General features: G+C 37.4%; 1 protein-coding gene across 3 annotated transcripts in view; it reads left to right on the forward strand.

The window, feature by feature from the left end:
* The window catches only part of LOC129765441 (optomotor-blind protein), a 296,805-nt gene that overhangs the window by 188,833 nt on the left and 87,712 nt on the right, over positions 1 to 20,260 (forward strand). For 2 of the 3 annotated variants that reach the window (XM_055765767.1, XM_055765769.1), the window contains exon 5: positions 10,375 to 10,398. The exons of the other annotated variant lie outside the window; for it this stretch is intronic. In XM_055765767.1, the coding sequence (XP_055621742.1) occupies positions 10,375 to 10,398 (24 nt within the window). The remainder of the gene's footprint in view (positions 1 to 10,374; positions 10,399 to 20,260) is intronic. 3 annotated transcript variants of the gene reach the window in all.

Genomic DNA, 20,260 nt, shown 5'->3' on the forward strand with positions numbered 1-20,260 from the left:
TTGCTCTGTAGGGTCATGCATAAGATAAAAGACGGAAGACGCCAATCTGATCATTTTACGATACATGTAGTTAAAACAGCAAACAAAACATCACATTAAAACAATCAAATAAATCTAGTTCATCTTTCAAACCTTATAAATTATGTGCTCTTTCAAGTAAAAATGATTCCGACCAGTACGACACCCATGTCCAAATTTAATACGACCACAAAGAAATAAGAGGCCCCCCTGATCTGGAGGGTCAAAGAACATTGGTTTTTGACGATTTATTACGTCATTTAAGATTTAGTCAAGCGTTCTGACATCTGACACATCTTCATCAATGAAACTATATTTTCACTTTGAATATTATTATTTGTGAGAAAAGTGCACTCTGTATACTCTGTATCATCTGCTTTAGTTTATATATCAGTAACTTTAGATTGTCTTCCTTCCATAAGCGACTCCAGCTGGCTTGTGAATACATAGTTACTTACTTTTGAAAAAGAAAGTCTTGAAAAAGAAAAGGTTTTTCGCATATCTTGTCATTAGGGACCTATTTTATTTCCAATCTAGGAAACAAAGACGAAGGTCCGGCTTTGTCGTCGTTTTGAATATTATATGTGAACGAATGCGACTGTATAGTAATAAAAAAACATAACAGAAAATAACGATATGCTGATTAACACGATGAGCTCGTGTCAAGCCCCTAGGGACTGACATTGAGCTTTTCGTTAGAAAAAAAACGCTAATAGCTGGGATTAACAGTTCCTGGTTGACCTGGCACCAAGATGCAATTTTCCAACGATGAGGCGTAAGATTGAAACTCATCGTAATGGTTATCGTCCATTAGTGCCTGCTGTTAAATTTATCTTTGATCGAAAAATTGCATTTATAATGACATTCAATCTGGCTCACTTTTAATTCCAGCAAATCATTTTCCATTCAACATATTTCATCATAAAAATAACGTAATCCAATGAATCCGACTGTCTTCGTGGAGGTCTCAGATCAACACTTCTAGTCACCCTTTCCATGAGGTGACCCTCTCCGCGAAAGCCCAGGAAACTAGTCGTCATTAAAATATATATATATATATATATATTTCAGACTCACATCAACTTCTCAACGGCAAAAATACACCCAAAACAGTGAAAGCGCGAAGAAGAAAAAGTTATGTTATTGAAATTGTAGGGTGGTCTTTTTCTCATTATTATCAATTAATATGCAGGAATCAGAGAGAAAACTAATAAAGAGCGATGGTCGAGATAAAGCCAATGGAATACCACTTCATTTATTCAAAACTCATCTAAGTTGGCAAGTTGGACCAACTTCGCACCGAGTGTTGGAGTGTGAAAGAAAGAGACAGGCCATACGTAGAACACATCTTCAATTCTCATCCCATCGTGAAAGGTTATGCACTTTTGCCAGATCCGGGGAATAATTAAAATTAAAGACTCTAAATTGACTTCCCTCGTTCTGCCCCCATCCCTCTCCCTGGTAGTCCACGTCGCTCGCAGTCACTGGGGGGATAATCAGCGACTTAAGCCTACCATGTGCGACATACGGGTCTGTCCAAAGACGACCGATTGAGAACCCGTTTCAACGCAGGGAGACATGAGACAACATTTTAATGAAGATGAAGATGCTGATGACAACGGTGGTGGTGTTCTTAAGTGAGTGTTGTTATTGACTCATCAGGGATCTTAGCAGCATATGAGTTGTGAGGGGGCGAGACACGTCAGCTTCGAATGAGACGAATTGCGAATTATGCGCGGTGAGCTTCGAGATGAAGACATTATATCCGGTGTACACTCATTTTAGATGGAGTATGTAACCATGGCTGTAACTATGATTCGAAGGCATTTCAATATAATCTTAAATATACAAATTTAATTATTTAAATTTAATAAATACAACGTACCTGAAAATGATCATTTGTAAAAGTTCCGACCAAAGAACACCATACAGTTTTAATTTAAATATTCTATAATATTTTGAACAAATTAATTGGCCAAAAACATTTCCAAAGTATATATTTCTGCAAACTTGCACATCACAATTGTTTTCACCTTCGCTGTTGTTTACATTTTTACTTCGTGTAGCCATCCCAGCACTGTATCGTTTTGTTCCGAGCACAATAATTTTTGCGATTTTGAATTTTCACAAAAATATTAAACTAATTCAGCTGAAACTTATCTAAAACGTACAACCGGTCGCATCAATTGGTAGGACCGATTTTTTATCCTCTTTCAACCACTTTTTTCCACTTTGATATTATTCTAAATCATTTTTGGGGCTTTACGAATATTTGAATTTATGATGGCATGATCGAAAAATAGCCCGAAGTTCCTAAGTTAAGTTCCTTGGTACACAAACACCGAATTTGGTTTCCACAAGATCAGGCCAAACCAGTTTTGAGTCTTCGTGAGAAATCTAGAAGTACAGGAGTCGCTTTTGGAGGCATTCGTCCTTAAAGATTGAAGATGACGTTGACGGCGAAGATGAGAATGAGAACTTACTCATTTCGCCATATTAGCAGATCACTCACCAAACAACAGCTTCTTTTTCCGTACACTCTCGGAAACAATCTAACAAGGGGTGGCGACGTAATATTTCTTTCCAGACATTTGTCATCATTCGTCATGTCAGCGGTTTTGTGAGCCTGTACAGATTCCTTGTGCGCGTTTTGGAATCTATTTATCGCTCCGGTTTGATAAATTCCAGTTCCGTAACAGTGCTGAAAATAATCATTCATTTGAATTCGAACGAACAATAACCATCAGTCAAGCTTACCAACACTTCTATTCAAACAACATCGCGGACTCGTGAGCTGATTTGACGAATGAGCAAGGTTGATCCATACGGATCTCTTCTCACTGATCCTTTCCATTCGATTGAATAACCGCTCCTTCATTTAAGCCGCTCATCATGATGTTCTTTGACATCTACTGTTATCGCTATCAATTGAAGTAGTAACCAAGACTCAATTGACATCCGACGATGTTTCGGTTTGTTTTCAGAGAATAGATGGTTAGTCAAAAGTGACTTTTTTGTTCTTCAATTCTTACACATACACTCTTACACATTGATGTAAGAATGTGACTATAGGAAATACTCGCTCTATCGCCTGCTCTTGTTACAGTTAACAGTTGACAGAGAAAATTTTCATGACTTTGATATGACCGTGAATAGACGGAAATCGTGCTTTACCACCGAGGTTGTAAAAATGAATTATTTATTTTCCGTTCGTATCAATACATTCATCTCATTAAAATTAGAACGAATACCTTCTCGTTTGTGAATTAACCTTTCGAATCTTATTTGAAGATGTGAACCAATCCCAAACCATCGAGAAATGGTTATTTTTATGGTACTGTTTGTGATTTTCATTGTTTTCCTCAGACTATGTTTATTTTTTTACATCAAGAAGAAGAATAATGATCAGTGAATCGCCAGCATCTGTCTTGTTCTCGGAAGGGTAAAAATGAATCATGAATCAATCATATCCAGCTGATTCTGCAAAACCGAGCAAATCATCGGCTTTTTTCATGGGTACCAAAACTTTCTACTAAAGGCGCGATGCTTTCCATAACAATATCCGAAGTGATAAACGAGCGATGTTGAATCATCGACTGCATCTGATTCATATTGTTGAACTACTGTTAAGTGTTGATGAACTAATGAATGTTGAAAGATAAGAATAAGCAACGGATATGTAACTTGAAATCTGCAATCTTTCAAAGGAGTGTATCTACTGTATACACTCGACAAAAAAATAGAGAAACAGAGCGTGAAGTCGAAAATGTTAAGTGATTTTTGACATTCTGTAATTTCGCGAAAAATCATATAGAAGGGATGTACATGATTTTAGGTATTAGAATATTTAACGTACATATTATTATCTTGTTGTGTATGTGTAGTGGACAACAATATAGGGAAGAAATAAAAATTCTTTTTTTTCAAAGATGTTGTTGGCTAACACTTTTTTGTAGTGTTTTTGAAAATCATCTGTATTTTTTCAAATATTGCAGAAGTTCGAATTTTTGGCCTAGTGTATCCTAAAATTTCTGTGAACGTTTTATATTGATACGTTCGTTTTTTAGGCGATCGATTAAAGTTTGGAGTAAATTAGAGGAACACTTCATCACAAACTATACCTGAAATACAGAATGCTATGCGTACGCTCAGAATGAACGATTCGAAACTTTCGTTTTCATGAGTTTGTGGGTGGGGAGTGCGTGTATATGTGGGAATGCGTATATATATGTGTGAGTATCATCATTCCTTGCAATCCTAATACCCACAAACGCATGAAAATGAATGTTACGAATCGCTCATTCTGAGAGTACGCATAGTATTCTGTATTTCTGGTACAGTTTGCGAAGAAGTGCTCCTCTAATTTACTCCAAACTTTGATCGACCGGCTCATGGAATAGATTCCTCACCGAAAAATAAGGACGCATTTTACCAGTCAGTGCAACACAAACGAGATGTCTGTTTACCCTGACTGAAAATGTCGGGTTTACCCCGAATGGACTTGAAGTTTCAAAACAAAGTTTTTGAGCATCGATAGGAAACAAAACTGCTTACCGTCTCACAAAATACACTGAACTATGATCTGTGAGTTCGAATATCCCAAAACTTTCCGACTAAAACACTTCAATTAACTTCTAACGTAATTTTACACTATTGTCTCCTGTTTGCTGACCGGTTTTGGTTTGCTATTTGTTTTGATCGCAAAGCGACTTCCGCACCCAGCTATGGAAACTCGAACCCAGCTCGAAACGTTCGAAATCAAGGAAAGTAGAAAAATTCGGAAAATTTAAAACACATATCTTCTACAATTTCATCATGATAAACGTTGTTAGTCCATTTGAAGTTTACGCTAACGAAGTTGATCTTTGTTCGAAAGTGGAAATAGATTTTCAGACGAAATAACGCTTTCCTATATATTCTATCTATATAAAAAAAAATGGAACGCCAAATGTGTTAGTAAGCCTAAAAACTCCCAAACTTCAATTTACCAAATATATCATAAAATAAAAGAGATGATTTTTGGGCATTAAAATTTGATGCGGGGTGATTTGGACCGTCTGTGGGGTGATTTGATCCAGTGTGTGTTTCATCGAAAAGAACATACTTATGTTTATGTAAAGTATTTTGGAACAATGTTACACTCATTGACAGTGTTTTGGAATCGATACCAGCTGTCTTGGCCAGATTCCAGACCAGAAAAATTGTATTGAGACCATTTCGAATTTGCATGAATCTTTTCACTGTTGTTCGAGGCCTTGATGGCCTGTGTTGCTCTTTCAGGCTCCTCCTTCTTCCAACGTTGTCTGTCCATACTTTTTTTTGTAATTCCGCGTCACCTGGAAACAACTAGACTAAAGAAAAGCTTCAAGCCTGTAGGACCAATTCACCCCACAGAAACATGGCCAAATCACCTCACACAACATGCAAAAATTAAAATGCAATCAATTTCATTCATTGTTATCAAACATACACTTTCGCTGCATCAAATTGTTCCTCCTCTGTAGGCGAACAGAACTTTACTGCCCAATACACGAAAAGTTTGGTTAATCAGCGGAAAAAACCTTAAAACCACGATCGAAAAATTCACATTTTCTGACAATCAAAGTGCTTGCTTTGTGCATGCTACCGTTTCCCTCTATTTGTGGAATTTTACCAAAGTTTTTTTACGTTAGGTACATACGGTTCAACAATAGAAGGAGATGACATTATAAAAAAAAATGGTCCAAATTATCCCGTATGACCAGATCACCCCGTGTTACTCTAATAGTTTTCTTTTGAATTCTAACAATTCAAAACTGCATTCAGGCATGCTAAAATGATAACGAAAATTGTTTTCATCGCGATAGATGTCGACACTGTACTCTTCGTGATCACCATTAGTTATTTCAATTATAGAGGGGCGCAAATAAAATACCCACCCCCATTTGAAATCAAAGTATTTCAATATTAAAACCATAAAAAATCCACTTTCGTAAATTAGTTTTACAGTGTGTTTGGTTAACTTTTTACACGTGGTAACGTGTTTTTGACAGTGAACCTTTCGGAAAATGGGTGTTGAGCAAATCTCAACACAGGTCCGAAATTTAATTGTGCCCGACTTCCAGCGTAAGAAGTCTCAACAAAACATTGCTGAGAAGTATGGGGTAAGCTGTGGTGCGGTCCAATTTGGCATTCGGAAGCATCAGATGCTCGGTAACCTGGCCGTTCGACCGGGAAGAGCACCGAAACGTAAGACTGATGCAAGAACGGACACGCTAATCATCCGGGAAGTAAAGAAAAACCCACGAACGATTAAAGAAAGGTTAGATCTGGAACTTTCCAATCGCATCATTTGACGACGCTTGGTGAAATGGGACCTGAAGAGCTTAAAATAACGGGGCTGAAAAAAACAATTTCAGTTTGCGAGGGACCATGTCAACAAGCCGTTGGAGTACTGGAAGTGCGTTATTTGATCAGAGGAGTTCAAGTTCAAGTTCTTCGAGTGTTTGTTTGTTTATTCATTACTATCAACAGGCCTGAACAAGAGTGCCCTAATGATACCTAATAAATTAATAACTTAAAATACTTAATCTACTTAAAACTATGCCTAACTGGAAAGAGCGGTCAAGAATGCCTTTCTTAAACTGGCGCGAGATAAGTGAAAGTCATAAGATAAGTAACAGCGGTTAAATACACGATACATACTCGATACGGGTTCGTTGTAACCGTAGTTTGTGCGAGAGTGAGGAAGGCAGAGAAATGTATGTGAACGCAGGTTACGAGGGCGTATATTAAAATCGATCGACTGAAGAAGATCAGCACAATCGATTTTCGAGGAAATTAGATCGGATATAAAAGTTGCCTTGGCTACATCTCTACGTAAGCTCAACAAATCGATCAATTTACAACGATCCTCATAGCTGGGTAAGTTCGAAGGATCGCTCCAGGGCAAGTTGCGTATGGCGAAACGGAAGAATTTTCGCTGGAACACCTCAATTCGCAGGACACTATTTTGGTAGTAGGGAGACCATACTATGCACGCATATTCAAGATGAGAGCGCACTAAAGCACAATAAAGAGCTTTGATACAATGTGGGTCTTTGAATTGCTTTGTGATGCGAAAAATAAAACCTAACATCCTAGATGACTCTGAAACACGGTGGTGGAAGCATCATAATGTGGGGCTGTTTCACGTTGTCTGGGGTGGGAAACTTAGCGCACGTCAACGATATTATACATTGGTGATCGGAAATTTTGAGCAGCTGATCGGGCTAAATTTTCATTCTGGATTCATGACTTCATATCATGAATTCATCTCCATGCAGGTTGATCCTTCTTCGTATATTCCCAACCGTGTTTGTTTTCCTGACTACATCAATTCCTCTGTATATGTTGATCTGTTCATGAAGGAGAAAATCCATGGAATTCCAGATTATCATCGATCGGGGATTGTTCCTACGATCTTCAATGCAAAGTATGGGCTTATCAATTGTGATAATATGTACTTTACTGATGGGTCCTCTATGAATGAGTCCACAGGATTTGGAGTGTTCAAAGAATTTTTTAGCACCTCCCACAGTCTTCAGAATCCTTGCTCAGTGTATATTGCTGAATTGGCAGTAATACACTGGGCGCTGGACAGCGTCGCCTCACGACCTGTTGAACACTATTACATTGTAACGGATAGTCTTAGCTCTGTCGAAGCTATCCGTTCAGTGAGGCCGGAAAAGCACTCGCCGTACTTCCTTGAGAGAATACGAGAAATTTTGAATGCTTTATCCAGACGCTGTTATGTCATTACCTTTGTCTGGGTCCCTTCACATTGCTCAATTCCGGGTAATGAGAGGGCTGACTCATTAGCAAAGGTAGGTGCAATTGAAGGCGAAATTTATCAGCGTCAAATCGCCTTCAATGAATTTTATTCTTTAGTTCGTAAAAATACCATTGTTAACTGGCAACGCAAATGGAACGAACATGAATTGGGCCGGTGGCTCCACTCAATTATCCCTAAGGTTAGCCTCAAACCATGGTTCAAAAGTCTGGACTTGAGTCGGGACTTTATTCGCACCTTCTCTCGACTCATGTCCAATCATTGTTCGTTAAACGCGCTACTCTTTCGTATTGATCTCGCCGACAGCAATATCTGTGCCTGTGGGCAAGGTTACCACGACATCGAACACGTTGTTTGGTCGTGCGAGGAGTATCTTGTTGCCAGATCGAATTTAGAAAACTCTCTTCGGGCTAGAGGAAGGCAGCCCACTGTGCCGGTGAGAGATGTGTTGGCTGGTTTAGACCTTGATTACATGTCCCAAATATATGTCTTCTTAAAAGTTATCGATCTTCGTGTCTGATTGTCCTTATATCCTTATATTCTCCTTTTCCTTTTCCTTCGCGAGAAATCAAATCCCTTCTCATTAACAATAGAATAAGGTGAAATGTAAATACATATTAGATATAAGCTTAAGAATTGAGTGTAATGAATGTGAGTGTGAATGTGAGAGTGAACATTGTTAACACATCCTTTTATCCCTTCCTTTTCCTGAAGAAAATATGTCACCCTTCTAAACTCGAGTAGACCGCGAGTAATCGGTTTTCTACACCATTAACATTAGAATTAAGGAAAAATGTTTATATATAGTTGTAACAATACAGTCAGGAGTTTGGCTCCTTTAAACTTATGTAACTGAGCCTGTAAAAATAAACGATTTATTAAAAAATAAAGATATTATGATTACCATCGACATTTTATGCAAGCACCTGAAAAAAACATGCTGAAAATGGGGTTAAAGGACAATCGTACTGAGAGTTTAGGGTCGATTTTGGACAACAAGATGGACGATACGAACAAGCAAAGCTGCGCTACGTTGAAGAAGGCATGGGACGAGCTAGACCCCAACACCTCCGGAACCTCATGGAGAGTATGCCAAAGCGTTGTCAGGTGCTTATCGAGGCTAGAAGGGGTCATATTGACTATTAACTATTTGTTTTTATTTTTTTTATTTTTGAAATTAACCATGAAGTGGATTTTTGTTTTTGTCATACCCTAAAAGTACCCATTTGGGAACAGAAGTCATTTGTTGCTTTTTATAAAAAAATTAAAAAATTAATGAAATGATAAAATGGTCATACATACTTTTACGTATGTAATTTACTAAAAAACTTTTAATCTTGGAACGCTTTGATTATATGTGGGGGTGGATTTTTGTGCCCATCAGCGTAGCTTAAGTATTACCGAGGATGAGTGGGCGACTATAGTTATCATTATATGATATTTGAAGACGTGTCACTCGAAGCTCAGAGTAAGGAGGTTAATGCAACCAATAAGAGAATCAAACATTGCTTACCATAGAATATGATAGGAAACGTTTATGTTTCTCATACAGAATTCGGAAAGAGCATCGTAAATTGATATTGAGGATGCTTTTCAAAAGAGGATTTCTAAACGATAATTTTGGATAATTTGGATAATTTCTCATTTGAAAACTTAATTTGGTGATCAGCAAGTTTTCGGAATACAGTATTGCTCACAAAATGAAAACATCATTAATGACCAACACCAATATGTTACATTAACCCAAATTGTATTAAATTATATGATGAATCATTTGTAATGTGCTTTTTTTAAGCATCTTTTTTGTATAATAAACAGTCAAAACATTTGCCAGAGGACAAAAAGGATTAGTATCAAAAATAATGGCGCCACCTATTGATTCATATTCGATATCAGACCCTGGCGCCTTCTCAGCATTTTTGAAAGCACCAAACACAGCCATAGCCGTCGTTGACTTCATTGGTGGCGGCGTGGGTCGTGAGAGTTGCTGAATGCTGGATGCTCTCAGAGTGGTACTTATCGTTCTTCCCATCGGTTGTCCTTTCTTCGGTGGGCAGCCGGTAGTTGCGCTGTGGCATTGCCTGGGAATGTTCATCTGCTCATCAGCGCGCGCCCAGCGTCATCTTCCGTGCGCTTCCTTTCATCGTCATTTTCTGTATCTTCTCCTTCTTGTGGGAGGAGGATAATGGTGTGGTTTTTCCAGGCTGCACGATCATTTGCAGGGGGCAAACATTCCTGAGCAGGCGCAGTCTCACTCGCCTCGACAGTGGTCTTCCGTCATCGTTCGCCTGGGAGGAAGTTTTAAGTATTTTGTTTTAACTTTCCTCTGCCCTTTAATGAATGTTATTATCGCTCAAATTATGTGGCCCCTAGATCAAATTTATGGATGCAATGTTACCACCAATGATGGCGCTTCACGGTATTGCCAACCTTAGGAAAACGAACTGAAATTATTCTGAATCAAAAATCACAATTATTTATAAAAATAAAACCAACAAACGAAGTTTTCCCGTTTATTAATGCCTGCTTACTTTCTTATCTTCAAGGTTGGCGATGCCTCCGTCGTCTGGGTATGTAATTTTTTTCAAATTTCTTTCCACAAAACCAATTACCTCATATAATCATGCACAATTTGCAACAATATCATCGAAACATGGCCACGAACACTACGAATGGATAAACCGAATTCCTGCTACCGCATCGCTCATACTTCGCCTATGGTGGTATGTCTTACAATAACAACAATACGCACACGTGAAGGTTGAGGTATGAACCGAACGTAAAAAAATATCAGGCAAATAAACATAAAACAACGGTTGTAACGCTGACCCGCGAAGAAGGTGTTCCCTGCCCGCTGCCCAAGTCGTGGGCATTCCGATAACTATTGCGCTAAATATGTGACAGCGCGTGCCAAGGCTTCATTGTTGCAAAATGAAGTTAGCTTCCACACTTGGTTTGAGAAATATAAAGATAATAATTTAGTGTGATACCAATTATCGATGCGAGGACTGTAGCTTAAAAACAGTTTTGCGTATTCTTAAAACGCATGAATCATATTATGATTAAGACAATTTTGAATTGCAGGGATCGAATATATTCCTAACTATAATGGTTGTAATTTATAATATTCGGTACTGTAATTTACACATCGTTTGAGTACCGAAATGTTTTATGGTTTCATAGTGTTTAATTTGTTGTACTTCTTATATTTTGTTTTTGTTTTCCGTTACTTTGTACACACGTTAACAATTTGGATTCAAAACCCTCAGATATTTTTTATGCAACGGTTTTTTTTCAAGGTTCATTTGATTATTCGTCTTTTGTAAAATCAGAGAAAGTCTAGAACATCTAGAACCCTCTCGTTTGCTGTGAGTGATAGAGTTCATTCAGTCTTAATGGATGTGGCAACCCATCTTGCTTCTGATAAAGATCTACTAAAACCAACCATAAACATCAATACAGGGAAACTTCGATATAACGTACCCTCGATAGAACATCATTCGTAATAACGTACACATTTTCAATGGACGAATTTCATGCCAACTCGTCTTAGAAGTTGGCAACAGTGTTGTCACACGTAGGGGAAAAGGGGGGAATTTGGACCACCTAAGCAAATCGCCTAATATTTCCAAACCAATAAGGTCTAAATAAAAATATCACCTTGAACTCTGAGCTACACTTGTTTTCTCTCAAACAATAATGTTTAATCATTATAAGAAGCTTCAAAATACCAAATATATCATAAAATAAAAGAGATGATTTTTAGATATCAAAACTTGATGCGGGGTAATTTGGACCGTTTGTGGGGTGATTTGAACCACTGTGTGTTTTGGGATAATGTTACAATCAATAACAGTGTTCTGGGATCGATACCAGATGTCTTGGCCAGATTCCAGACCAGAAAAATTGGATTGAGACCATCTCGAATTCTGTATGGATCTTGTCACTGTTGTTCGAGTATTTTCAAACACTTTCGATGCTTGGTCAAAGAAAATCCGCTCTTGATGGCCTGCGTTGCTCTTTCAAGCTCCTCCTTCTTCCAACGTTGTCTGCCCATCCTCTTTTTGTAATTCAGCGGCATCTGGAATCAATTAGACCAAAGAAAAGCCTCAAATCTGTAGGACCAATTCACCTCACAGAAACGTGTCCATGTCACCCCACACAACATGCAAACATTAAAATGCAATTAAATTCATTTATTGTTATCAAATTTACAGTTTCGCTGCATCAAATTGTTCCTCTTCTGTAGACGAACAGAACTTTACTGCACAATACACGAAAAATTTGTTTAATCGCCGGAAAAAACCTTAAAACCACGATCGGAAAACTCGCATTTTTTTGCAATCAATGTGCTTGCCGTGTTCATGCTACCGTTTCCATCCACCTGTCGAATTTTACCAATTTTTTTTACGTTAGGTACATACGGTTCAACAATAAAAGGAGATGACATTACAAACATTACATCCAAGTTGAGTCATACTTTTTTAGATAAAAGGGTGGTCCAAATCACCCCGTGTTACCCTGCATATTTTTCTGGAAAGGTACAGATTTTTTTCGTATTTTTTCGTATAGATTACAGATTTTTGTAAAAAGTACAGATAGGTACAGAATTTCTGGAGTGATAAATTCATAACACGTGGAGTTGGTTGGCAACTAATGACGCAGCGATTTGATTTCGATGATTCGACCCTCAAGGCGGCTGCAATGTTAATTACCAGAAACATTCCCAATCTAACAAGCATCGAAGAAGTATTTGAAGCGTTTTTAGGATGTTTATTATGGGGAAAATACTGAAACGCGAGCGAACTTTTCAGGCAACCGATTTTTGTCCAACAGAGATTTCTTCACGGAGCGTTTTCATATTTAGGTGAATACCGTGCGTGGACAAAAATCGGTTACTTAAAAAGTTTCCTCGCTTTTTAACACTCTTACTATGCATCAACTCAAGGCAATTGTCGAGTGATTTTTCTCTGATTATAACAATAACAAAACTAAACATCTAAATCGACAAGGCAAAGATAATCATAATAGCATAGGGCAACTCGGAACTTTTAATAACGGATTGCACTCAAAGCTTAGCAAATGAGTAATTTGAGGCTCGAGTATTGGCTTGACTATTTTTCCAACAGATTTTTCTATGCAACAAAAATTTTGAATGGTACTGATTGTGATCAGAGATACCAACCTTCCTGGTTTTTCAGAATTTCCCAGACTTTTTGGCTCATTCCCTGATATCCTGACAAGCACTCAATTTTGCCTGATTTTCCTAAAATTGTCCTGATTTTGCCTGATTTTGTTACATTTTAGTTTATATGAATGAAAATTATCTGTAAAAAAGTTTTCCTTGTTGGAAATGATAACTGTCATAATAGTATTCATAAAAATACTCCGGTCCGCACATGAATAATATTTGATCTTTCTTTCGCTTATTATTCATTTATTCCGAACCAATTCGTCTTTTTGTGTATCATAGATATGTTGACTGTTGACATTTATTTAAGCATGGATTTGGTGTGATTAAGATGCTCCATCAGGTTAGCACGCCCGAAGGCAGTTTCAAATCGTTATATTTTGATTGAAAATAATTACCTAATGTTTTTTAGTGCTTAAAACACGTAGTCTTAACCTGACCATTTGTCTATATATTTCCTGCTATTTTCATAAAAACTCACCATTTTTGAATAAAATTATTATTCGATACAATTTTTGTTTAACACTTGTCGCCATTTGCGAAAAAACTTGTGTTTCATTTATAGTTTTTATTCTGAAAGTACATTTATTCCGGATGCAAATCTAATGAGTTTTTAACCTCACAATAATTGAAGTAAATTTCATAAATTTCGCGAATTGAGCAAATGAAAAATAAGGACAATGCTGTATTTTTTTCTCTCACTCCAGAATCTTACATCAAGGATGAAAGGTTTACATTTGGCATATTTTTTATGTTCATAACGTGTTCAAATTTTGAATTGCAGGTATTTGGAAAAAATTCTGGTGTCCCTAGATAATCTTTCCTAATTGATCATGAAACTCGGATTTATTATTCTCGGATCACAGAAAATCATCCAAATCAATCACTTTCAGAAGAAGAGTTTATTCTGATGAAGAAATAAAGCGGTAGGCATCAGTGATTGTGGATTTATTAGGCCACACAATGTGACCCAACAACTTGCATTGAATATTCTTGGAGGCTGGCTAGGATTCGCTATCCCATCAGCTAAACTAACCGGATATTGCACCTACAGATTATCACAGATTCAGGTTCCTGCAAAATTCACTTAAGGACTAGAACTTAGACCCTTGAGTCGAGTCTATGGTTTTCGACGAGAACGAAAACATATTCTGAGAAGATAGAATTTTTAAGCAGCGTTAAAACTGTGCATATAAAATTTAATGAATGTATGTCTACCTAGAAAAAATTATGCTTTTGTTTTTCCATAAATCGGCACAAACTCTCCAGACAACCCAATATGGGATACCCTGATTTCTTTCTGATTTTTATTTCCATTCTACCTGATTTTTGAAAATTATAGTTGCCATCCCTGATTGTGATAAATTTTTTTGGATGAAATAGTACAGAAGATAAAGATTTCACTACAACGGAAATTAGACTTGCTTGCAGAATACTGACTGCCCTCAAAGATTCAACTCAGAGGAAGCTATCAGATCAATGGAAGGAATGGACTACTTTTTGGTAAGGGCCGCAGTATTTTTTGTAATTTTTTTACAAAAAATTCTAACTCAAAAACTATAATATGTACCTATAAAATTTTGGTCAAAGAATGAAATGTAGGAAATTATTCATTATGTAGGAATTTATATGCATTATTCATTAAATTCATAAAATTCATATTATTTAAAAAATTGTTCTCGAGAAAAACAAATTTTAATTTTCAAAATGGTTTTGTTTAATGTTTTTTTTTAATATTGGTTTGCCATTTTTTAATGAAAGCTTCGACAATTTCCTGTATTTCATTGTCTGACTAAAATTATTTAGTATATTTCGGTTAATATTTTAGTTATTTACACCCAATTACCAGTATGAAGAGAAACATAATGAAAAAGGTTGGTCTTACCATCCAGTTGGATTTTGTCATCATTACGCAAACCCAAATTTACCCAAACAGCATCACAATAAAATAATATGAGCTTTGTTTCTGAGTTCTTTTTTATGCTCCCATACAATTTAGAAAGTAAAATGTACGTTATATCAAAGGTGCCCTCTATTTGGTACGAGGAGTTGTCTTTCTCATAAATTAACCGTTTCAGAAAATCTAATAAAAATAACGGTGTTATAATTAACAAAATATATACCATACAATAAATAACATTTCTTTTACTTATCGGTGAGATCAGATATACAGGGGAATATCGATATTACGTACATTTTACTTTCAAAACTGTACGATGTATCGAATTGTACGTTATATCGAAGCATAATAAAGAACCCACGAACACAGCTTATATTACATTTTTGGTTTTGTTTGGGTAAGTAAATAATGATGAAAAAGTTCAACTAGAAGATGAAGCCAACTTATCTCGTGATGGTTCCCTTTATAATGTTGATTAAATCTTGACTCATTTAGAATGTGAATGGCGTTAACGTTCACAGTGGAACCGTCTCAACGTATGCATTAACTAGCGTCATTTTTAATCTTAAGCCAAATAACACGCCTTGAATGTATTCCGAGGGGCAAGCTCTAGAATACGCGTGACCACAGTGCAAGTCGAAGGAAATTTCTTTGACGGAAAAATCCCCTGGCCAGAACGGGAATCGAACCCGAACACCCGACATGATAATGTGAAACGCTAACCACTCGGTCACGGGTGCACCTAACTCATTTAGAATCCGGAACCATGAAACGAGTTGTATCTCGGGATTGGTTAAAAGTATAAAATTGTTATTGTTGAAATATTCAGAAAAAATATTGTAGAAATTATTCCTTCACTGGAATAATGAAATTTCGTACTTTTCTTCGGATACCCTCTTCCAAAGTTCGGATCCTCTATTGGTCAACCACAGCGGCCATTTTATTTCACGATCTCTTCATGCCTACTGCATTCCGAGAGTCATCCACCAATTTCGCTTCACCATTGCCCAAGATTTTTCGATTGGGCGGAATTGGGGACAGTTGGGAGGATTGAGGTCTTTTCAATGTAATCGATTTTATCACGGGGTACCACTCTGAAGCACCCTTCAACTGTAGTGGCAGATATCAAATCTGGCCAAAACTTCATCGGACGTTTCTATAGCCACTCTCCCCTATACATTTCCGAGTCCATTGTCTTGTTTGTGACGAAAATCTTGGTCACACCTTGGCTTCCGATCGTATGTTCTACTAAGATGCGTCATCTGATCGCTCAGCACAACGCTTCGCGTTCACGAAAACTTTTCAGTACATCATGCACTGTCGATTTAGTCGCCTTAAGCGATTTCGTGATTTGAGTATCTAATCACGTCGGGTTTGTAATGTTGGTATCCATAGTAAAATTTATTCTCTCGGCATCCATCCTGCACAAGTTTTTTCAAAACAAAACGGATCAACGGGAAATTTTCATCCTCGAAAGATACAGGTTTTCCAAATAATTTTCTGTCAACATATGTGAGATACGCCTGCTAGAATAGCTGGTTAAAATGAACTGGGATTCCGGATTCTAACTGAATCAATACCTAAAAGTAAAGAATAAAAAAGGGCGCATGCACCTTTATTCTTCAGCACAAGTGTTCAAGTCATACTGCAGAGTATGTAAGGCAAAAATGTAAATTTCATAAGGAAGTCCTGGTTATGGACCATGGTTTCTAACATTAGACTATAATCAGCTTCGGAATGCAGAATACACAGATCAATTGTTTCTATGGGCTCTAATTAAAATTTGAGAACCTATATCCAGGCCACTAAGTAACCTTTGTTGAATTTGTTAGATTGACATGAAACTCTTAGTACCTATTCCGAAAATATTTTTTACACATTGAATATGTGCATTATATCGAGGTCAAATGTACGTTGCATCGAAGTTCCCCTGTATATTGCAATACGTTCCAAAAATCAGAGCTAATGTTAATAATATAAAACCCATAATCCTCCTAATAAATAACGTTTGCATAAAATAACAAAGACAATACAACGTATTTGTTATTTTCAATAACAGCCAACTTTTAGAGATAAAGGCGCTCACGATTTTATTTGATTAAAAGTAATGATATCATACTGTTTATTGAATATTTTAATATACATCGACCATCACCCAATACATTGTGTTCTAGGATATTATCGGCAGAAATCAAACCCTACCATAAAAAGTTTATGACACACTTTTTCGTCGTCGGCCTTTGGCTAATTACTTAGCCCGCTAAGATAATAGGCAGTTTTCTACGCTGCTATTCGCGGCAAACGATGATACAGCTTATCAAGTTCTGGTGGCAGCAACCGCTCGCGCGGTCATCAAACAACCGGAAATTCGTCTAATCAATTAGACCGGATAGCAACGTTTTACGACCTGCTCCGCGAGACATCAAACAAAAACGCGCTCGCAAGACTCGCTGAGAACGTGGCGCACCGAGATCGAGACCACCCAACATGCTGCCGACACTACACATTAGTAGCCGAATCGCACCATTTTTTTTTTGGTGGTCCAGCCACCACTTCGATTCAACAGTATAATCTCATTGATAATTCTGCCTTTCAGACCAATACAAACCAACGCTATAACTTGATTGCCAAAAATTAGTAACTTCGTTTACGTACACCGAAGTCAATGCGAAAATAATATTCAGTATGACGAGGATAAGTACCGAACATCTTATCGTTTCGGGCTGGCTGCTGGCTTCCTCTTTTTTCAGCATCAATATCAAACTCAATCCGGATCTCCTCGGATGAAACAAAGATAAAGCTTTACTTCATTGCTCCGTTCCGCTTGTAAGTATGCGTGTGAGAGTGTTTTATCAAAAGATATGTTTCGGCTTTCCTTTGAAAGTATTTCTCCGCCAACGAAACTGGAAAATTGCAAGTGGTGGCGCGGCCGCACCGCCGTTGAAGAATAAACTGAGAAAATATAAACGAAAGTTTATATTGACTATACCGTGCGCGCTTGGGGGACACACACGTAGCGGACTTAAGGTAGTTTCCTCTACCTCTTCTTCGCGTTATTGGTAAGAAGCGCCCGATCAAAAGAACGGTTGTGACCACGAGATACAGGAGGACCAGGCCAAGGCATCCTGCCAAGCGAGGCGGGGGAGGCGGTTGAAGCGGGGGAAATGGACCCACAGCAAGCGGCCCAAACAGCGCAAACACACGGGTAAGGTGAAAAATGGCGACAAAAGGAAGAAGTTATACTAAAGAGGCGCTTGCTGAGATCAAAGTGTTGCGCGCCGCCGACTTGTATTTTGCACGCTGGATGGCAAAACCCAACCAAATCCGATCCGAACCCCCCACCCGACTCAGGGCGCGCTTTGGCGGTTGTATTACCAAGAGTCATACCTACTTGCGTTGGGTCGGGTCCTCTCTGTGCGATGCATGTATCATGTTGCCGAGTTTGAACACATTTATATTATTTATTAATTTTTATGACGTTTTATGCAGAGATTTACAAGGAAGTCACCGCACGCGGAAAGGTAAATTCCAAAGTCAATCTGAGGCGATTATCGGTGGGATGTTCGGTTGATCTTTGAAGAAACTTGTCCCCGAAAGTCTGTGTCAATTCTGATAAGATATTATGGGTTTTTAACAGATGTCCTTTCGAGAGCTTTTTTCCGCAAACTAGTGTTCGCTTGGTGGCCAAAAAACAAATACACTACAAAAAATATTTAAATAATAAACCAAACTTTATTATACTACATATCGTTAGAAAAGTTATCTTTCACGCTACAAAAATCACTCTCAATATTTTGTAGCAAGTCATCGGTTTTGTAGAACCCTATTCCATCTTTGAGGAACACTTGCCACCAGGATTGTCTACTATAATTTTCAAAAATCAGGATGAATGGAAATATAAATCAGGATAGCTTATATTGGGGTGTCCGGGAAGTTCGTGTCTATTTTTGGAAAAGCAGAAGAATCATTTTTATAGGCAGATATACATTTATTCAATTTTATATGCATATGTTTTGTGTTACAATCTTTCGCCACGCAGCTCAAAAAGTCAATCCTTTCAAAATATTTTTGCTTACTCGTCGTCTGTTGAAGCAATTTTTATGCTGCTCATAGAGTCGAAGTTATTGCTCTTAACCCCTCCTATACTCGCACATACAGTCTCACAGACCGAAAAATCAATAATTCTGTTTTGAGGAGGCTGAGCTGAATGACTGTTAAAATCGAATGAAGTTTAAGGAAAGTTGATGTTGAATAGTACAGGAGGATTAAGTGAAATTTGTTGGAACCTGAACCTGCAATAATCTGTAAACAATACAATTAACAATATCCGGTTAGTTCAACTGTTCAACTATCGAACTGTCACCCATGATTACTTTGAACCCGGATCGGATCTCATGATTCGATCGAAATAAACTTTTGCATTCTGAAATCCGATCGACCACAATTCAATCGTGCAATGAACTGTGACAATATGGCTGCCTTGAGGCACAATAAGCATCACAATAATTAATCCGTATTCGTGGAGCAATTTACTCTCTATCAGATTGACAGACACGAAACCGATTTTAAATTGCTAAAATTATGATGACTCGATGTTGTTTAAATACTTAGAATCTAACTATTTTTCTATGAATCTCCTTGAATTTGCACAAAACAATTGAACTTGAGTTGAGATCCGTTCGGGTAATTCTGATTAGTTGATCAGTAGATGGATCGGGAATTTCCAAGGAAATTACACTATCCTTTTGATTAGGGCATATTTTATCGAACTAATCATTGTGAAAATGTGCGTATAACACTTGCCATACAAATGATACACAAATTTCTATATAACTCGAGAACTAATCAAGCAAAAAAGTAAGCGCTCGAGGAAGGATCGTCCGATTTGGGATGTCATCATTTTTATCAAATATTTATTACTAAGTACTAGGAAATTTATAATAGAATGAAATTCTAAAGGGACAATTAGAAGATCAATCAATGAACAGTACTGCGATTGGGCCTATGAACAGAGTTGCCAACTATAATTTTAGAAAATCAGGAAGAATGAAAATAAAAATCAGGATAAATCAGCATAGCTCATAATGGGTTGTTCGAAAAGTTAATGTCGATTTTTAGGAAAACAAAAACATAATGTCCAATCAAAGCATTACAATTTAATTTTATATACATAGTTCTGTTTCACAATCTTTCTCCATCTTTCACGCAGCTTAAATATTCTATACTCCCAGAACATGTTTGCTTCCTCCTCGAAAACTGCTGCGAGCCATACATGTGAGGGACAAGTTGCTTGGTTGTAGCGCATAATACAGAATCCATTACAAATCCCACCAGAAACAGA

The sequence above is a fragment of the Toxorhynchites rutilus genome, chromosome 2, assembly GCF_029784135.1.
Source record: "Toxorhynchites rutilus septentrionalis strain SRP chromosome 2, ASM2978413v1, whole genome shotgun sequence".
Taxonomy (NCBI): Eukaryota; Metazoa; Arthropoda; class Insecta; order Diptera; family Culicidae; genus Toxorhynchites; species Toxorhynchites rutilus.